At 45.9% G+C, this 20962-nt stretch overlaps 1 protein-coding gene across 3 annotated transcripts; it reads right to left on the bottom strand.

The window, feature by feature from the left end:
- Nucleotides 1-97: 97 nt before the first annotated feature.
- ARF3 (ARF GTPase 3) lies at nt 98-17427 on the bottom strand. 3 transcript variants are annotated; one of them, XM_016201229.2, is made up of 5 exons: nt 17361-17427; nt 3428-3668; nt 2511-2621; nt 2171-2295; nt 98-1610 (listed from the first exon to the last, which is right to left on the bottom strand). In XM_016201229.2, the coding sequence occupies exons 2-5, from the start codon at nt 3573-3575 to the stop codon at nt 1449-1451; spliced, it is 546 nt and encodes a 181-aa protein (XP_016056715.1). In that variant the 5' UTR covers nt 3576-3668; nt 17361-17427; the 3' UTR covers nt 98-1448. The 3 variants fall into 3 exon arrangements, with proteins under 3 accessions (XP_016056715.1, XP_016056716.1, XP_087670811.1); XM_016201230.2 differs by lacking the exon at nt 17361-17427 and adding an exon at nt 13689-14041; XM_087814685.1 differs by lacking the exon at nt 17361-17427 and having other exon boundaries at nt 3428-3998.
- Between the last annotated feature and the right edge of the window lie 3535 nt (nt 17428-20962).

The raw sequence follows: 20962 nt of genomic DNA, 5'->3' as shown, positions 1-20962 counted from the left end.
AGTAGCAGCAGCTTCTGAACAACTACATAGTAATAGGAGGATCCTGAAGAACACTGCATTACACCAACACCAACAACTACTTCAGCGTTCTAGTCCCTCCTCTCAAACCCACAGATCCATTTATGCGAGTGGGTGATGAGGGCAGGGGAAAGCTGTTGGGATGGAGGTTGGAGGGAGAGCAGGATGGTCTGAGGGTCTGGAAACAGAAAATTTCCATCCTTCAGCACATCCTGGGCTAGAAAAAGGAACTGGAGAATAGGGGGATTGATATTGAGGTCTACTATGCCACCCCCACTCCCCAACCAGCCACGCAGCCAGCCTGCATGAGGAAACTAGGAAACTTCTGACAAAGGACAGATGAACCACCCAGTCTCCAAATTCAGAAAATTGGGGGTGGGGGCGAGGAGGAGGAGAAGGCAGGGATAGGACCAATCCATGCATCACCATCTCATAAGAACAACAGGATAAAGATGGAAAACCTGAGACCCTCCCCCGGTACCCTGGGTCCCCAAAACACAACACGGTCTTGTATCTCCACCTCCCCTTCAAGCTCCTGAGGAACAGATCTAAGGATGAGGGGGAGGATCAGTTGAACACTCTAAGTTGATAAAAATGAGTGGGTTCCCCTCTCCTTCCCACCAACAAGGCAGGGCAGAATGGCATCTCCTTGGGAACAGTCATCTAGAGATAAATGCCACCCTTTGCCCTAAGCAGGGTGAAGAGAGGGGTAACAAGGAAGATGGTGGTGGAAAATCCATTATTTGTCCTATCATCCAGAAAACCTACCCTGCAGAGAAGAGAGGAACCAGTGTAAGACTAGGGCAGCCTTCCCTCCACCTTATTCCCTTTATCTCACCAACATGGGAGGGGCAGGTGATATAGGCTAGAGTGGGCAATGTCCTGGCTCCAAGCCCTAAGCTGCACTCCACCCCCTCCACCCTTCTCCCTGGCCCCTACATATATATCTCTCTATACATGTATATACACGCGCACACATGCACGCACACAAAGAGAGGCCCGTGCAATTTCCACATAAAACAGGAAGAGGGTGGTGAAGGAAAAAAATAGTAGGAGAGGGGCCTGTAGGGAGAGGGAAGGGACTCAGATGCCAAGAGCACAGCAACCAGAGCCAAACGAAGCAAACAGAGAGACTACCCCACCCCACTTCCCGAACCTCAGAGGATGGGGGAGGTACCCCATGAAACCGTAACAACCTTATTTTTGTTTTAAATCTGGTAAATTGGAATGATTCATCATTAGGACAGCAATTGGGGACTGGTCATAGACAGGGGAAAGGAGGGGAGGCAGGAGAGACAAGGCTCTTATTGGGCATGCGGACATGATACCCAGGGCCCTGGCCACACTGGCAGCAGGAAGGGGGAGGGCTGGGCAGGGAGACAGTAGGTAAGTTAGAGGTGCTGGGGGTGGTTGGATAGGCTGCCTGGCTCTCACTTCTTGTTTTTGAGCTGATTGGCCAGCCAGTCCAGGCCTTCGTACAGCCCGTCCCCGCTGGTGGCACAGGTGGCCTGAATGTACCAGTTGCGATGACGCAGGGAATGCAGGCCCAACTTGTCTGTGATCTCAGCAGCATTCATAGCATTAGGCAAATCCTGGAGCACGAGGGAGACACACAAAAAGGAACCTCAGGATCTTTCAAAGGCTTCTAGAGCACCCATTACCAACAAGATGTATACCAGTACCCTCTCCTCCTCCTCCACTATAGGAACCCAGAACAAGATCCTAAGGAGCAGCTTTGGATTTAGTCATCCCAGAAACCCAGATCCAAGACATCAGAGGTCATTCCTTCACTGGGTTGGCGGAAACCAAATATGGGAATAGTAGGGAAGTGGAGAGGTGATTCAAACTGGGCAAAAAAATCAGGTCTATTTGACTGTAGGAGTGAGGGCTGTTCTACTGAAGTAGACAATAGGGAAGATAAAAGAGGGATTTGAGGTGACATATCTGCCACACCAATCCCTAAGGATGGAATGCTGCTAGTTAAAGCAAGGGAGGGGGACAAGAAAAGCATAAAAAGCCAACGAATTCTATTTCCCACACCTCCAAAATTGAGAGCACAGTCACAGGGTTTCCTATACAATGAGCTCCAAGGCCCTTGATTTCTGAAGCCAGGTTGCCCTCTCTCAAATCCAGGGGTGGGAAGAAATCTCACCTGCTTGTTTGCAAAGACAAGGAGCACAGCATCCCGAAGCTCATCCTCTGCCAGCATCCTCATCAGCTCCTCCCGGGCCTCATTTACTCGCTCCCGATCATTGCTGTCGACCACAAATATCAACCCTAGGGAGGCAGAGCATGGGCTGCACAGAGACGACAGATGAACTCCCCTCCCCCACCACCAAAAGACAATACCCTCCATATATCTTCCAAATATTTGCAACAGTTGTTCCTCTTCTCCCACCCATAGGAGCTACCCATAACCAAGAATGACAGCCACACACTCTGCTCACACCCAACCAACCCAGGCCAGTCCCTGGGCAATTCATATGCTATACCTTGGGTGTTCTGGAAGTAGTGTCTCCAGAGAGGCCGAATCTTGTCTTGGCCACCCACATCCCAAACTGTGAAGCTGATGTTCTTGTACTCCACTGTCTCCACGTTGAACCCTTTGGGGAAAAAAACAGGCAATGGCCAGTTGGCCTCCAACACCAGGTCTGCAAATGATGCCCCAATGGGTTGATTTGTTTTCCCCAGCAAGGAAAAGCAAGTTAAGGCTTCCTCTCACATGGTGTTCCTTGACCTTACAGCCTAAAGGCCAAAAAAAAACTAAGGGAAGAAGTGGAAGAGGATGAGGAGGGCCAATCAGGAGGTTTATGACTGCATGGGAAGGTGAGCCAACCTTCCCCACTCATTCTCAGTCTTCGGCTCTCCCTCCTACAAAGAAATGACTCAGCCCCACTCTGGAACACTGGCCACCAGAGTCTTTCTCAGCTAAGAACTGGGGCCTGCGAGGCAGAGTGAAGAAAAAGTGAGCTGTAGTCCTGGAGCCCCAAATGCAGAACCACCTACAGATGATGCTCTGGAGCTCCATCCACAAACCAAATGTTCTCCCTCCTACAGGCAGGTCCTAACCAGGATCGGGGGCCACCAAGGATCTAAACTGAAGCAATTCCAGGCCTCTGGCAAGAACATCAAAGTCCTTCACCTGCTTTCTAAACACCAAGAACAAACCAGCTCAGTACCTGAGGGCAACTGCTGAGTGCCAGGCTGCAGAAGTTCCCGCATCAGAGAAGGCCAAGGTAGGTGGGCAAACAGCAACCCCAGCACCTGCTAGTAAGCTAAATAACCATCCTTCCCTGAAGCCCACAAACTGCATGGACTTGCCTGGTGGCCAGGAGAGGGAATCTAGGAATAGGCCCCGTGTCTGGCTCAGCTGTTGGCATGAAATCCTACATCCAAGCTGTGCTCTTACCAATGGTGGGGATGGTGGTGACGATCTCTCCCAGTTTCAGCTTATATAGGATAGTGGTCTTTCCTGCGGCATCCAGGCCCACCATCAGGATGCGCATCTCCTTCTTCCCAATCAGGCTCTTGAGAAGGTTTCCAAAGATATTACCCATGATCACAGCAGCTGCTTTCTGAGAATAGTAGGGCCCAAGTGGGGGCAATGGCAGTCTGGTTTTGGCTTAGTCCCTGGTATGGAGGACTTGATCCTAGGCAAAGAAATGTAAACTCATTACCACCATCTGTTCATCAGGATTTCATGTAAATGTGATTTGTCAAAGACAAAGCTAAAGTCCATTTATAACAAACTGAGAGCCTGAGGGGTCTATAAAGTTTAAGGCCTACTGAGACGTATCCTGAGCCTTTGGGGGCAAAGACAAAGCAGTGAACACTCAGGATGCCCACTCTGCCAGCAATCTACATGTGACTTTGGACAAGTTATTTCACCTGTCCATATCTGCACCTGTTAATGGAGGGGTGTTGAAATAGATTTCTATTTTCTTAATCCTCACTTGAGGATATTTTTTCCATTGCTTTTCAGAGAGAGTAGAAGGGAGGGAGGGAGGGGGTAGAGAGAGAGAGCAAGAGAGAGAGGAACATTAATGTGAGAGACATTGACTGGTTGCCTCCTACACATGCCCCAACTGGGGCGGAGAGCAAACCTGAAACCGAGGTACATGCCTTTGACTGGGAATTGAATCTGCAACCCTTCAGTGAAAAGGCTGATGCTCTAATCACTGAGACACACTGGCCAGGGCTAAAACAGATGATCTCTAAAGTACCTTCCAGCCCTGGCCAGTGTGACTCAGTTGGTTGGGCGTCATCCCAAGCACCAAAAGGTTCAATTCCTGGTCAGGGCACATGCTCAAGTTGTGAGCTCGATTCTGTGTAGGGAGGCTGCAGAAGGCAGCTGATTAATGTTCTGCTCTCACATCGATGTTTCTCTCTTTCCCTCTCCTTTCCTCTCTCTCTAAAAAATCAATTAAAAAAAAAATCTTTTAAAGAATAAATAAAGTTCCTTCTATTCTATACTATACCCCATGGTGTTGCAAGATCAGTAACGCCCCTCCCTCCAACATTACCCTAAAACTTCTGGAAAGGGTGGGAGAGAAGGGAGTGGAATGAGGAGTGGCACTTTGTGACTCCTAACAAGGTTCAGGCTTGCCAGGTTCCCAAGGACTATGCTCTCTGTTCTAATCAAGATACTGCTGTCGCCCAGCCAGGCGTGGCTCAGTGTCTGAGCATCGACCTAGGATCCAGGAGATCGGGATTCGATTCCCGGACAGGGCACATGCCCGGGTTGCGGGCTAGGCAGCTGATCAATGACTCTCTCATCATTGATGTTTCTATCTCTCTCTCTCTCCCTCCTTTCCTCTCTTTGAAATCAATAAAGATATATTAAAAAAAAAAAATTTTTTTTAAAAAAGAAAGATACTGCTGTCTTCAAATTTCTGCAATTCCACCTTCCTTCTACACACCAAAATTAATGAGGAAAAAATAAGAAAGAAGCACACCTAAAAGAGTCTGATCCTTTCTGCTCTATGAAATGCTGGCTGCTGAAGTGGTGCCCTGTTCACGCAACAGTACACTGAGAATTGGGAAGTGGGGTGTAAAGAAACCACCCCTCATTCCTCAGCCAGGTAAATCCTAGGCTTGCCATGGCCCATCCAGGACAGCTGCTCCGCATGGTCACCTGCAAAGAGGTTTTCTTCCCTAACCCCCACTTCAGTCTATTTTAAAACCAAAATCAGGTCATGTTGCCCCTCTGTTCAAAACCCTCTCTTGGCTTCATATCTCCCTTTCAGTAAAACTGAAAGTCATACAAAGTCCTGCACAATCTGCATTCCCCCTACTTCTCTCATCAGATCTCCTACTAATCTTCCCTTTGCTTACTCCACTTCAATTCCCCAACACTTTCCTGCCTCAATGCTTTTATAATTGCTATTCACTCTGCCTGAAATGCTTCCTCTCTTAGACAACTTCATGGAGTACTCCCTTACTTCCAGCAGGTGTCTGTTCAAATGTCACCGTATCAAAGAGGCTTTCCATAACCACCTATAAAACACACACTCTCTCCCGCATTTATCCCACTTTTCTTCACAGCATTTATCACCATCTGACACATCACATATTTGTTTCTTGCTCTATTGTTTTTCTCCTCCTACTATAATGTCAGCTCCTTATCTGTTTTGGTCACTGCTGTGTTCCTGGTACCTTGAATAGTGCCTGGCACATAGCAGTTGAATAATTGAACTAACTCTCAGGGTCTCTACTGACCTCACTAGCAGCTCATTCAGATCAGATGCTTATGCCTGGTATATAGCAGGCCCTTAACAAACACCTGCTGAAAAAATGAAGGGAGCAGTAAGAACCACTATAAAGGTACAAAATGCCCACTTCAATCATTGTCCCCCACAGACAGGATCGTAGTCATTTATTCCCTCTCTTCCTCCCTCCCTTCTCGATGACACACGACAGCCACAGAAATGCATCTTTAAAACAATAAAATAAGGGGTGGGGGTTTCAGAATCGAGTCTGCCAGCCAGTTCTCTGTGCCTGCCAGAGGCATGCATCAGTGGGCAGCTTATTCAGCAATCACCATATGCCTGCTGCTGGCATGCTCTGTAGTGTCTAGGAACCAGAAACACACACACACACCCCAAACCCAGCAGGCGAAGGAACAGGTCAAGACAGAGTGCACCCAAACCCAAGAATGTGAAAAGTGGATGGGGAGGAATCCTATTTACAAGCTAAAGCCTGGCAGTTTGGTGGAAGTTTAGTTGTTTTTTCAAAAACTATTTCAGGTTTGTTTGTTTTTTTCCCATTCCCCTCAGTTTGCAGCAAATTCCAGACTAGTACAAAGGGGCCAGATCAACAGCCCCTGGAGACCAAAGTACTAGTTTGTCCAAAAAACAGAAATGAGTGCTTACGGAATGTTTCATCTTCAAAGGCCTCCCCAGACATTCACTAATGAACCAGGCGTGGTGCTCCCCGTAGGTTCCCCAGATGAGCCCTGCCCCTGACCCATAGAGCTCACACCCCAGGGAGAGGACTAGGCTCAACCTTAGGGTTCAACTTCAGCCAAGTCACCCACTAGTGATGCTCCCTGCCCATCCTGCTTCAACCCACCCAGGCAGACCAGACAGATTCCTGAGGATCCCTGAGGCAGGTGGGGACACCTGCCCAGCTTAATATGATCAGATACCACCAACCTTGACAATCAGTGGCAGTCAGACTGCTGGTTCTGCTATCATCACCTCCATTCATTTAAACCCTCCCCAAGTCTTCCTAGTTTTCATCTTGTCTCCTGCTCCGGTAGCCTTTCCTTTAGCTCCAAATGATACTATACTTTGCTTTAAAGGTCAGATAATGCGGTTTGGCCCAATTTTGGAACTGAATTTATACTGTACATTTATCATGCTGTCCTTCATGACTGCAACTATTGCTAATTAAATGATTACCAACCATGAGTACAGCAGTGGCTGAAAAATATCTGTTGCCTCAGAACATTAATACACTGCTTCTTCGCTAAGCTATCACACTAAAGTCTTGGTCCAAAAGCTGATCCCACTGTTACATTTATTTCTGTTTCCTGGCACATCACAAGACCCCTGAATTCGTGAACCACTCATGTAGCACTTACCACCTTGTGGAGTTTTTTTCTTCTTTTGAAAGTCTTTACATAAACTGTCTCCCCAATTTAACTACATATTCTCCATGGGTAAGGGCTATACCTTTTATTTATTTTGTATCTGTTCTCACTCCCAGTGCCAAACCCACTATAGGTGTTCAATCAAGCACACTGACTGATCTAAGCCTCATCTCAGGATGTCCTTACATCATTTCTTCTGTCCTAGCAGTACTTGGTATCTCTAGGTAATGCACAGATGGTTGCTTAGATATCCTGTCGATTCTTGGCCATTTTCCATAGATATCTGACCCAGGGACTGGGAACACCATGAAAGGACTAGAAGACTAAAACTGGTGGATTTTTCTCTTGCCATTTAACATGCAATCGGGCTGATGGATAACTGATGAAATATCCAAGTAGTTACTATATGCTCCCTGCGGTAGCCCAAGGCCTTGAAATTAATGAACAGTATGACTCCTCTTTAACATAATCAGGAGCTTGATTCAGACGACCATTCCAAAGTGGGTGTTGGCTTTCCTGTCTTGGCTTTCTCTGTCCCTTCCTATTACCAGAGAGCATGTTATCCCTACCATTAGGACAATAGTAACTTTCAGCTTTGTGCTATGAACATGAATCTTTGGCTAGACAGCCAATTCTCACTTTCACTATAAAGCATTTCTAGAAAAAGCTCTGGGGAGCAGAATGGCTAAAAACAATCCTCCCTGCCCCCCCCCCCCCCAAAACCCACCCTGGATTGTTTCCCTGTGTACTGTATAGCCTATAGTTACTCTCTTTTACCACAGATGGTACTCCTGTGTGGACAGGGCAAAATGCCAGGGTTCCATGGGCTAGTGGAAACCAGGAATCAGCAGTTAAAACTGAGAGTGAGAGGATCAAGATGAAAAATGGAATACAGTAATATCTCCATTAACAAAGAGGCTATTTCAACATTCTATTTTACAGTTACAAACTTTGTTATCAGTGGTAAAAATAACAACAGAAGCTCTAAAAATGTGTTCCAATACAATCTGTGTGGGACACTGCAAGAGCTCAATCAAGTGCATTGGCTGATTTAAGCTTCTTCTGAGGATGTCCTCACTGAGGACCACTCACTGTACTCAACTCCACCCCTCCTCCCCCACCAGGAGAAGCAGGCTGTTGCTGTAACTGGCTGCTCAGTCACCTTATGTGCGTTGCAGGAACATGCCTGCCTCTCTCTCCAGGTGATTTTGAGAGTCACAGCTCAGCCTGCTATGCACACTCCCCCTGCCTGACTCCAGTAACTGGCTCAGGCATGTGTTTTGAGTTACCTCTCAGGAGATTCCTGATCTGGCACCACCTCCTCCTCTTCAGGCTACATGAGTCCAGGGAAAGGAAGACCAGTCTCTCCCAAACACTCTGCCGCCAGGCAGGGTACACTAAATAGCAGCTTTGTTCCCAGATAATTTTCAAATTGAGATATCACTAATAGAGGTGCTATTTTTAGTAAAGCCAATGGAGCAGACCAATAAAATTTAAGTAAACAAAAGTAGGGTCTGCCTGTATTTAGTTTCCTTGGTGCAGCTGGCTTGTGACTGACCTCTGTAAACTTTCCAAGTTTTTGTCTCAGGAGCACTGTAATCAGCACATAAGAACTTAGATTAGTATCTCAAGGACTTCTATTGAACTCAAAGATATCCCAAAATCAAGAAATAACTTCTGATGTCAGCTTCCATCCATTCATTAAACATTTATTGAGTATACTGAACTAGGGATACAGAGAAGATGACAGTTTCTGCCTTCATGAAATTCAGCCAATGGGAGAGAAAAACTAGTGAACAGAGGATACAAAATCCTCTGTGAGGATAAGAGTGGGGTAAGTACATAGAATTATGGGGAGAGTAAGTTAGAGTAGTTAATTAAGACTGAGGAGTATCCCTGGCTGGCGTGGCTCAGTGATTACAGCATTAGCCTGTGCACCAAAGGGTTGCAGGTTGATCCCCGGCCCAGGTCAGGGTGTGTGCAGGAGGCAACCAATTGATGTCTCTCTCTCACATCAATGTTTCTCTCTCTTTCTCTCTCCTCCCCATCTCTCCCTCTCTCCGCCATCCCTCCCTCCCTTCTACTCTCTCTAAAAATCAATGGAAAAAATTTCCTTGGGTGAGGATTAACAAACAAACAAACAAACAAAGACTATGGGGTAAAGGACAATTCCCAGACATGATGCTCAGGTCACACCTGCACTGACTCTTGAAGGAAAATAGGAAGTAATCAGACAATAAGGAGGAGGAAATGGGGCAGAAGGAAGAGCATTTGTAAAGGCATAAAAACTTGAGTTAGGCCCTGGTCAGTGTGGCTCAGTTGGCTGGGCGTCATCCTCCTGTGCACCGAAAAGTTGCTGGTTCAATTCCTGGTCAGGGCACATGCTTGGGTTTCGAGCTCTATCCCTGGAAGGGGGGCTTGCAGGAGGCAGCCGACTGATGTTCTCCTCTCACATTGATGTTTTTCTCTTTCTGTTTCCCTTCCTCTCTCCCTAAAAATCAATTTTTAAAAATCTTAAAAATATATATATATTTGTTTTTAAAAAAAGACTTGTGTTAGAGATAGCACTTTTTATTAGCAAAAGCCAGGTGGAACTGGGAAGCAGTTCATTTGGATGCAGCATGATGAGTAACATGATGAGGCTGGAGATAGAAGCAAGGGCTAGATCATGAAGGGCCTTAAAGGCTGTATGAGCAACATGATCAGGTATATGCTTTAGAAACACCATTCTGGCAGCAGTTTAGGGAATAAATTGAAAGCAGAAAGACTAGAGGCACAGAGAACACGGGAGGTAAGGTAATACATATGAGAAATCAAAAGTTCTTAACTAGAAAGGGCAGACTGGAAACATCAAAACAGCGGAACCCACAGGATTTAATGACTGATTAAATGTTGAAGGAAGAGTAGAAAAGATGATTCTCAGGTTTCTGGCCTGGGTGATTCAGTGGCATTTCTTTAGACAAGAATAATAAGAGGAACAGATCAGAGTGTAAAAATTGTTTATGTTTGGATTAAACGTTGATTTTGAGATGCTAAGGTATGAAGTGCAACAAAAAAGTCTGAGCTGGGTAACTGGGAATCGACTGTGCTGATGGTAAATGAAGCCATAGGGGAACCAAGATGACAGATGATCTAGGATGGCTGCCTACCCAACAGCCATTCTTCACCTTCTTTCTTCTAACAGAACCCCTAATTTGTTCAGATGTTGGGGCAGTGGGGTATGAGATACCCTTCCCCAGCCCTAGGGTATGAAAACTGATCAGTCTAAGGGACGTAGGCATTCCATTTCCTTTGCCAGTGAATGAGTCACAAATGGTCATGTCTTAATTCTAGCCAATAAGATGTGAGAAATGTCTGCTAGGAGCATCTGGGAAAGTTTTCCACAATTTTAAAAAAGGACATATGGCAATGTTCTCCTGTTCAGCCTCTGGATGTTGATATAGAAGAGATGCTGGAGTAATCTTGAAACCATGAAGGGACAAACAGAAGAACTCTACGATGTCAGAGGAGAAAAATGGAGAAAACCTGGGTCCTTGAAAACACTGTCAAGCTGGTGGATTAAAAACAAACAAAAAACAAGAAAGTGCTCCATCCCTAGACAACTTTTTCTGTGTGTGTGGTAAAAAGTATACACAACAAACTTACCACTTAAAACATTTTTTTATTGATTTGAGAGAAACATCAGTGTGCGAGAGAGACATCAACCGGTTGCCTCCTATACGTGCTCCAACTGGGGATCGAACCCAAAACCTAGGTATATGTCCTAGGAGACCAGGAATCAAACCTCAACCTTTTGGTGTATGGGACAATGTTCCAACCAACTAAACCAACCTCTTTTTTTTTTTTAATATGTCTTTATTGATTTCAAACAGGAAGGGAGAGGAGAAGGAGAAACATCAATGATGAGAGAGTCACTGATCAGCTGTTAAACCATTTTTAAGTGCACTATTTAGTGGCATTAGGTACATCTGCACTGTTGTACAACCATCACCACCATCCATCCCCAGAACTTTTTCATCTTCTCAAACAGAAACTCTATACCTATTAAACAGTAACTCCCATTCTCTCTTCTACCCCCCACCCCACCCTGGTCTCTGGCAACCACTATTCTACTTTCTGTCTCTATAAATTAGACTCTTCTAGGTATCTCCTATAAGTGATACCACACAACGTGCACCCTCTTGTGCTTGGCTTATTTCACCTAGACCTCTTGCTATTTGTGTAACTAATCCTCTTATTGTTTGAGCCACAGGTGTGTTCTCTGTCTTTTACCAACTGCTATATCCTAACTGATATATCTAGGGAGAATGTGTACAGCAGGACAAGAGAAAACACCAAAGGCAAAAACCTGGGGCATATCAACATTTAAAGCAGTGGGCAGGGTAGAAAGAAAATCTGGAGAGAGCAGACATGGCAGCTGCTGCAGGGCTAGACCGGGCAACAAAAATAAAAGAAAGAAAACCTAGAGAGTAAGACATCATAGACACCAATGAGGAAAAAACATTAAAAAAGGAAGGAAGATCAAAGATTGTATAAAGGTCAAATTAAGATAAGGCCTGAAAGATACTGAATTTAGGTACTAGGCAATCAAGGATGACCTTGTTATAAATTAAAACATATCTAGCTAAAATTAGGCTCCACTTAACTCAATTAGCAGTGTTTAGGCTCAGGCCATTTACCTTCTAGCCCAAGACAAGGAGTCCAGTACGTACGGGATAACCTGAAAAAGGCCACACTACAAGCAAAAAGGGATCCTAAATTGCCATGTCTTACAGAGACCTTGGGAAGGCTCTGGTTTTTCCTACGGACAACAATCAGCAAGTGAGACAAAACAGAGCATCAGGTCTGTTTCAGAATACATGGCCTACCCAAATAAAACAGTGACCAAATAAAAAAACACACACACCAATTAGACTCACTAGGAACATTCTGTGGTACTGCTCTCTCAAACAAAGCTTTCAGTTTGCCTTATTCTTAGTATCTGATGAGCTTACAACTGCTCCATTTCTTGATATTCTATGGCTGCTTCAATGCACAATCTATAGCCTTGAATATTGAGAACACTATAACTTCCTAATTACAAAATCACAGAAATTCCAGGAGTAGTCAGCCTAAAGTTACTCTAATAAATCACTGCCCCAATCTGGTCCCACAGCACAAGTCAAGATGAAGCTGCCAGCAAACAGATGAAACAGGAAAACAGGATTTGGAGAAGGCCAACCATTATAGAGCACCATAAGGATACAGAAGATAGGGAACTGTCTACCTTGGGGAATAAAAGCTGTTTGTGACCCCTTATCACCTCAAACACACTTCTACTCTAGGACTTACCACAGTATGTTTTATTCACTTTTTGTCTGTTTCACTCTCCAGAGCTGAAACTTCCTAAATAATACACCTTTAATGCCTTACAGGGCAGCTGGAGATATTGATCCCATCAGTACTGTATAGCCAGGCAGGGCTTCAAGTGGTTAGCCATCTCGGGTTGCAAGCATCTATGTCTGTCTCACTATTACCATTTTCTGTGTATGCCATGACAGGAAAAAGTTTGAGAAGTACTTCACTAGACTATGAGCCTCTTGCCAGCAGGAACCATGCCTTACTCATGTTTCATATACTCAGCATCCAGCACTACAATCTGTAGCTAGTGATTTGACATACTTGTTGTTGAGAAACACAGTACTACTGATGTTGGCAAAACATTTGTGAGGTTGAGGAAGACATTATTCTTTAGGTAATTCCCAGTCCCTTTCCTGTGTCTGACAAAGTGAAGTGGTTTCTTTCTTCTCAGAGCCCTAGGGTTCCATGGATGGGATTCAGAGGCTGCCTGGAGGAAGGGAGAAACCATATAAGAGGCTCTAATTATGCTCCCTAACTCTTCACCACCACCAGAGCAGCTCCACTTTTACCCATTTTATGTATTAGACTTCAAATAAGATTTTACATAAGGTAATGTTCAATTGCTTTAAAAAAATGTGTGTGGGGGTGGTGGTGGTCCTGGCCAGGTAGCTCAGTTCATCAGAGCATGGTCTCCATATGCAAAGATTGTGGGTTTCATCCCTGGTCAGGGACATACAAGAATTAACCAATGAATGCATAAATAAGCAGAACAACATATCAATCTCTCTCTCTCCCCTTCCTCCCTCTTTCTCTAAAAAAAAAAAAATTTTTTTAATTTTTTTAAAAATATATATCTTTATTGATTTCAGAGAGAGGGCAGCAGAGGGAGAGAGAGAGAGAAACACCAATGATGAGAGAGTCATTGGGGATTGAGCCTGCAACCCGGGCATGTGCCCTGACCGGGAATGGAACCCTGATCGCCTGGATCCTAGGTCGACACTCAACCGCTAAGCCACGCTCGGCTGGGCAAAAAAAAATTTTTAATGTGGGGGTAGGGAGTGGGGACAAAAAACACTACAAAAGAGAGCAAATATTCTCCTGCATCCTAAATCATGTTAAAGTTTAAACATTCATGCTGTACACTCTTGTGTATAAGCTCATAAAGGAAGAGTTAAGCCTCACCAATAACGGGAGAGCTAAAAGGTACCATGAGATCTGTGATACCCGGTCATCTCACCTTTTTTCAGGAATATAGTGATAATGGTGGATCACTGAAACCTCAGCCATTTCCTTTCTGATCCATATGGTGCAGCAGATCCTGTGCAGAAGTCCATAACAAAGCTCTAACACATTCATGGAATCCCTACCTCAGCTCTTTCCCAGACTACAATACAAAGCCTTCAAACATTTGTGGAACTCCTTCCAAATGCTCCCCATGTCTTTTCAATATCCAAAAGCTTTATCAGCACTCGATCTGTATTTGTGACAGTGTTGGAAAAGGTACAGTAGACAGAATTACACAGATAAAACTCTGGACCTTAACACAGTACATTCTAAAACATACTGAGAGGCAAACATTTACTTACTTATTTTTTAATCCTCACCTGAGGGTATTTTTTCTCTTGCTTTTTCAGAGAGAGTGAAAGGGAGGAGAAGGAGGGAGGGAGGAGAGGGAGGAGAGGGAGGAGAGGGAGGGAGGGAAACATCAATGTGATAGACACATCTATTGGTTGCCTCCTGCACGGGCCCCAGCAGGAATCAAGCCTGCAACCAAGGTACGTGTCCTTGACTGGAATCGAACCCAAAACCCTTAAGTCTGAGGGCTGACACTCTAACCACTGAGCCAAGCAGGCTAGGGCGAGAGACAGACATTTAAAGGAGATAGGACTAAATGAAAAGTGGCCCAGAAAATGGAGGATGCTGAAATGCTCAGTGAGACCTAAAATAATGGAACCCAGGAATCTAAAACCTGACCTAAGTCAATCAGGGTGCACCATTATGGAAAAGTAAACCATTACCTCAGAGTCATGCTAATTTTTTTAATATAAACACTATTCTTGAGCCCCCACATCCTCACCCAGGCTGATGGCTCAGGGCCCCTGCCTTGCTCCAGCTTCACCTCCCACTCAGGCAGCAGGAGCTGCCTCTGTGAAGCTGATGCTGAAAAAAGATTTCACTACTCATAAGCCTGTGACCAGCACAGAAAGTCATGGTAACAATCATCCCTCTACACAGGCACCTCAGGCGGTAAGTTATTCTTCTGTAAACCTTTAAGGTAGCCCTGAGTGCTCGTATTATTACCATTGTGATGATTATTAATAGCAGTTAACATTTATTTGGGGCTTACTATGTGCTTTGTACAATACTAAGTGCTTTATGTATATTATCTCATTTAATTCTCATGCCAACTCCATGAGGTAGGCACTATCATTATCATACTCTTTACAGATGAGGAAAATGTAGCTACGAGAGAACAAGTAATTTCACCAAAATCACACAACTAGTAATAAGAGAGGCAGGATTTCAACCCAACTGTGTCCAATTCCACGGTCCACACTCTTATTAATTACTGTACCATTTTGCCTTTAAATTCACCTGCATCAAAAGTGATGAGGAGAGCCAAACACAGCAATACACTTTCAATCTCAGGCTCTTGGCATCCATTTCTAAAGGTATATAGGGAAGCAGATTCCACAATTTCCCTTAGTTATTTACTCAGCTTTAACAAATCTGGTTTTAAAGAAGTTCCTTCTTCTAACCAACAAATCCCGCCCACTGTCCTCTGAGTCCATTTCCTTTTATGACTCCAGTGGAAGAGAGTAGCAGAGATGAAGACATACAATATGACCCTTTGTGCACTTAAGACTTCACTTCCATTCTTTCCAGTGTGCTGTCTGCCTGCCTTTATACATGCATTCAGTTTAATAATAGCAGCTACGATTCACTGGCACCAATTCTGTGCCAGACACCACATACATACATTGGCTCCCTTCTCCATAATCTCTAGGATCCCAATTTGCAAACAATACTTTGAAGGAATTACAGCTAATGGAGAGATCCCTTTGCCCAAAATGGGGGAGTAAAAGTTCTGGGATTTCAGATAAATAATGACTCTCTGTTCTAGTAATATTTGGGGTGGGGGGGTCTTAGTTTCCACTATCTATGCCTCTTCTGTGCCTCTTAGGAGAGTGGAGAGATCAAGACTTCTTATTACAAAGGCTAAAGACCTTTGTACCTTCACTCAGCTAACCTCCAGGCACTCTCCCTGACAGCCAAGCCATCCTTCTCCTTAAACTGTAGTCAAGCTTGTTGAGTTCTATCCATTCACATACTATATTCATCATGAGTATCCACTGTGTGCAAAGACCTTGTGGGAGACACTAGATGAGCTCCAATTCCTGAACTCAAAACTTAGTCTCCTCAGAAAAGCAAGACTTGCACATAAAAATGTTGACTATGCAAAGTAATAATTCTACGCTGGGAGGCAAGAGGCACGTGAATATGTGATATACGAGGCCCCTTCCCAAATGAATCCAACCAAGGTCAGTGATTCATTCTGTGAAAAGGTGAACGCAATGGGCCAGCTTCTTTCTTAGAATGAGCTTTTACAGACATGTTATTCAAACTCAAGTCTAATGTGCAATGACCAATTTACTGCCCCACTCCAATCACAGCAAGTGGAGCCACCCCAACAAGCAGCTCAAGACAAAATGGCAGCGAATTAGGGACAAGGAAGTAAGTATGTGGAGACTAGATTCTGTCCTGTTGCACTGACCCAAGCAATCAGACTCCTGCAGCATATCTCCTACCAATAAAACTTTCATGCCATAGACCAGGGGTGACCCAATCCAACAGCAGCAGAGACAGGTTTTAAGTTTCACTTCTCCCTCACCCGGATGACCTCACTATTTCTTCTCACTCCTGACCACATACCACACTCCTCCTGGCCTGGCCAGAGAAAGACTGGCAGTAATACAACCCAGAAAGAAGGGAACTCCCCCAAAAGAGGAGCTACCACTTTGCTAATCACGAGGCCTGTTTTAACAGGGAACTCCACCTTCCCCCTCCTTTTCTCAAACATTGGTACAAGCAATGGCTCCATTTTCTGTTCCGGGAATCCTGGTACTTCCTAAAGCAAGCAAGCGGATTGGAAGACACAAACTCAGAGCCAGCGACAAGACGCTCCTTCCTCCTGTGAGATCGCCCCCGCTTCGCTTGGGGGAGAAAAGCACCACCTCTCTTCTCAAAGCAAGAACAGATCCCCCTCCCCCTTCTGCCTCCTCTCCTCCCGCTGCCCACCAGCTGCCAGCCCTCTTCCAACGTGCAGTTCCTAAGAAAGCGCAACCTCCACCAGAATAGTGCCCCCGGGGTGATCCACTAGTCGGTCCGTCCCGCTACTCCCTAAACCAAACCCCCTATGCACCCCTGTCCCATAAGGGTAGAGGTGTCACCACAGCAAGGCTTCTCTTTGGTCTCCTATTACTAAGGTGGAGAGGAAGAGGGGGTAGAAAACAGCAGCATTCCCTAGCCCTTTAAAGAGAAAAGGATACAAAACAGCCATCATCGCCCCCGCATCACCTCTCCCTCGACTGCTTTCCTCCTCCTCAATCCCGACCCCTCCAAAGTCCACCTTCTGCAGGCGAGGGGAACCTAGCTGCAGCACCGAGGTCGCCCCCTTGTGCGAGGCGGAGGACAAATCCGTGAGCTCCCCCCACCCCCACCCCCGCTCCGCGTCCTTCAAATGCGGGAGCAGGCGTGAGGCTAGCCCAGCGCCCCTTTTCCGAGCTCTCCGCTGGGAAGGACCACCCCACCCCAAGCCAGGCAGTGCCCGGCAGGGGGCTCTATGCCCACAGCCCCCACCCCAAGCCTCTCTTCTACCGGGACCCGCCTTCCCTCCCCAACCCCTCACCTGTTCCTGCTCCCAAGCTCCGCCGCTGCGGCCGCCGCCTCCGCCCCCGCAGGTTCCGCTCGGCTGTCGCTCGGCTGTCGCTCGGCTCCCTCCGGCTCCCCCCGCCGATTTCAACACGGCGGCTCCCCCTGCCCGACTCCCCTACTCCTCCTTCCTCCCCTCTACCTAGCACCGGAAGAGGCGACAGCGACGGGAGCTGTGCGGCGCACCCCCACCCCCAAACCGGGATACTTCCCACCTCCTCGATCGCGCGAGAGCTGCGCGGCAGCGAGCGGCCGTTCTCGCGAGAGCCATCACCATGGCAGCGGCTGCAGCAGAGGCATCCGGGTGTCAGAGTGGAAGCCCGGGCGGGGGCCGATATGGGGGCTGAAGGCTGTGGGCAATGGAGACCCGAGCCAGGGAATGAGGATGAAGCAGTGGGGACTGAAGTGACAATACAAAGCTCCAGAGCCGTACCTGACATTTAAGGACTGGGGCCGGGTGCTGGCCACACTGGAGACGGGTTGAGCTGAGAGGCCGGCGGGCACCTTGGGCAAAGCCAGCAGCGGGGTATGAGTGAATAGGCGTTGCTCTGGCCCACCTAACTCCTCCAGACCGCATTTATTTCTTAACCAAGGCTAGCAGCATCCCCCTGAGAGCTCTCCTACACCAGTGTTACTACCACTTGGTTTCTCGGGGGTCTGAATCAAGATATCCTTTCCCGTGGGGAGGAGAAGGGAGAGTGATGAATTTAAGAGACTGAAGGAAACAACTGAACTCTGGGCCAGTTAGGAAGTTGAAAAGATGAAGATTGAAGCCTACTATTTAGAGATGTGGTTTGAAAAAGTGTACCTAGATAATTATGAATTTTAGTACCCAAGGAAAGTGAGAGACCTTGGGCCGCTGTTCCTGCCCACCCCCACTTCCCTTACACTCGTTTCTGCACCTGGTCTAGATCTGCAAAGCTATGTTCCAACACTCAAGGCTGTCAGAGAAGAAGGGCACTAGCAATGCTAAGAATAGAAGAAATTTCCCTCTCTCTACATTTGCAGCAGTATAAGGGAACACATGGCTCTTCCCTAAGCCCTGAGCCAAAAATGTTGCTCTTCTGGGTTTTTTGCCTTGTTTCTTGTCTTCTTCCAAGAAGAAGTAGGCTGGTAGATAGCCACACTATATCTGCCTCTTATCCCCATCAATCCCTGGTGTGTGCATTCACCAGTCTCTTCCTCTTATCCCAGTCTGTTTTCTTTCCTATTTCAACCTGGAGAATAACATGACCCTAGAATGTGAATCCAAGAGGACCCTAATTTAAGATGGTGAGAGATGCGATGGATAACAAGGAGCATGTTTATAACAAAGAGAGTTGTATCTGTCTTGGGCTGTGGCTGATAAGGGCCTTTAAGCTGCTAAGCTTTTAAGTGTTTTGAGTGGTAAAAGACACTTCCAGTGTTATTACAGACTCCTAGAATGGGCCCTGTGATACCTCCACAATTATTTTACTCTTCCCATTTCTTTTCCTAGACTTTTCTAGGGACCACCCCCACCAGGTTATGTCACCACGCTGATCCCAAAAATTATGCTTTACAACCCCCTTCCCCACTATCCAACCACACCAACATTCTTACAGGAGGTGGAACCTGTCAGTGTTACTGCCCAAGACTTCAGATCCTCTCAAGGTTGGGTACCAGGTGTGACAGAAGAATGGAAATGGTATCAACCTAATATGGTAGGCAGTAAGTACCATGGTATTTGAGTCAGGACTAGTGAATGGGACTGGAGAATCTCCTAGCCCTTTCATCCTTCACCCCTTTGCAGTCTTGAGAGGAAAGTGTCTGTTGTAGCATCACTGGGTGCTTCCCATGGAGCAAACAAAAGCAAAGGTAAGAGAGGTGCTGCCTAGTTCACAATTAGCCAACCACTGCCACTCCCCAGCTTCCCAACCACACTTGAAAGGTTAAGGGAGAAGAGCTAATCTAGAGCTGAGGGAGGCAAAGAGACCTGACTTACAGTTCATCTGTCTTTCTCCCTTCTTCTGACTTCCACTGGAGCTAAGTAAAAGCTGAAATTGTAGCCACCCGCTCTGTGGGTTGCACACTCCCACGCCTGCCACTGACCCCAGGCCTGGGCCTGAGCCCAGCGGCGTGTGCCGGGAGCAGGGGTGGGGAAGAGTGGGGTGTTGGCCTTGCTGACAAAATCCATTTGGAATTTCTCAAGGTTGTGGTTTGGGGCTTAAGTTTGCCACAGAGTATGTCTGATGAAAAACGAGAGCTAGAAACAGAGAAAGAGTCAAAGTAGTACAGAGGAAGGAAACCAGGAAAAGCTAAAATACTCTTGCTGTGACTCCATTGGAGATTCTCCTTGCTCTTCCTGAGTGTGTAAAATTCCCATTCTGGACATTCATTATTCTCTCTCATATTCTATGTCCATTCTAGCTGCATCCCTCTCTCCCCCACTCCCCCCACATACTCACCAGACTCAGTCAGTGCCTGAAGTAAGGATGAGATATCTTCCTGCCTCCATCAAATTTCCAAACCCAGAATTCTCAATGCTCAAGTGGAAATTTAGGACATAAAATTTTGCCACTAAGTACTGCCCTAACCCAACACTCCTCAAAATGTTCATACTACCCTGGTGCAAGATAATGGTTTGTTTTCAAAGATATCAGGCTAGGAATAGAAAGATTAGAATAAAAGACACTCTCTTTTTTCTAGTATGTTTCTTCTAAAAGATAAAGGAATTATTTCACTAAAATTAAATGCAGAAGAGCTCTAAGAAAGGACAAAATACATATGCAAATAATTCACTGGGAGAGCATGCTGGTTTTGCTGGTTTCCAGAGCAAAAAAACCAAAACTTCCCTTTTGAGCACAGGAATCCCTTTTATATGTTTCCTATTAGTCTCCTATCTACCTCCCAAGTTCTCTGATTTGGAGCCAGAGAGAAAAGCACCTGCTCTTTTGGGTCTAAGTTCAATGTGGAGATACCTTCAGGACTTGAAAACTCCAGAACAAAGGTAACCTCATAGTGTGGGGCAGGGGTCAAAAAACTACAGCCAAAGGACCAAATCTGGTCCTACAGCCTGTTTGTGTGAATTAAAATTTAGTGGGCATCCTTTTGTTTATGTATGGTCCATGGCTGCTTTTGATCTACAACAGCAGAATTGAGTAATTATTGTAGGGTTCAGTAGTTGTGATGAAACCCACAAACCCGATATATCTATCAAGACCTTTACATGGGCAGGGAGCAACCCTTGTTCTAGGGCAGTGACTGAGGCAAAATCTGGAGTTGAGGCAAGTAGATAGTAAATAGAGCCTATATTTAGATCTCTAGCCCCTCACACCTAGAAGTACCCCCTGGTTTTTCACACTAAGACTTGCTAGCTAAGTTACTGAGACCCATTTCAAATCCTTTGTTGAACCAGCAGGATACATGTAAGTAAAGTCACTGAGTGTAGAAGGCTAGGAGAATTCACCTGAAAAAGAAGCCATGGACTGGGATCCCAAGTGTGGGCAGAAATAACACCAACTGCCTGGGATGGGGAGGGAGCCTGATGGAGAGGGGTAATGGAGGGAAAATGGAGAACATCTGTAATACTCTTAACAATAAAGATAAATTTAAAAAAAA

Source organism: Miniopterus natalensis, chromosome 2 (assembly GCF_054644295.1).
Source record: "Miniopterus natalensis isolate mMinNat1 chromosome 2, mMinNat1.hap1, whole genome shotgun sequence".
In the NCBI taxonomy this organism is placed as follows: domain Eukaryota; kingdom Metazoa; phylum Chordata; class Mammalia; order Chiroptera; family Miniopteridae; genus Miniopterus; species Miniopterus natalensis.
The sequence above is the reverse complement of the archived record's forward strand: the minus strand, read 5'-3'. Positions and strand labels throughout refer to the sequence as shown.

Bases quoted from the DNA above. Each gene is read 5' to 3' on its own strand.
- ARF3 (XM_016201229.2), bottom strand. From the start codon at position 3,575: ATGGGTAATATCTTTGGAAACCTTCTCAAGAGCCTGATTGGGAAGAAG. The intron at 2,622-3,427 runs GTAAGAGCACAG...TTTTCCCCAAAG, and splicing joins CACCACCATCCCCACCATTG to GGTTCAACGTGGAGACAGTG. The intron at 2,296-2,510 runs GTATAGCATATG...CTGCCTCCCTAG, and splicing joins CTACTTCCAGAACACCCAAG to GGTTGATATTTGTGGTCGAC.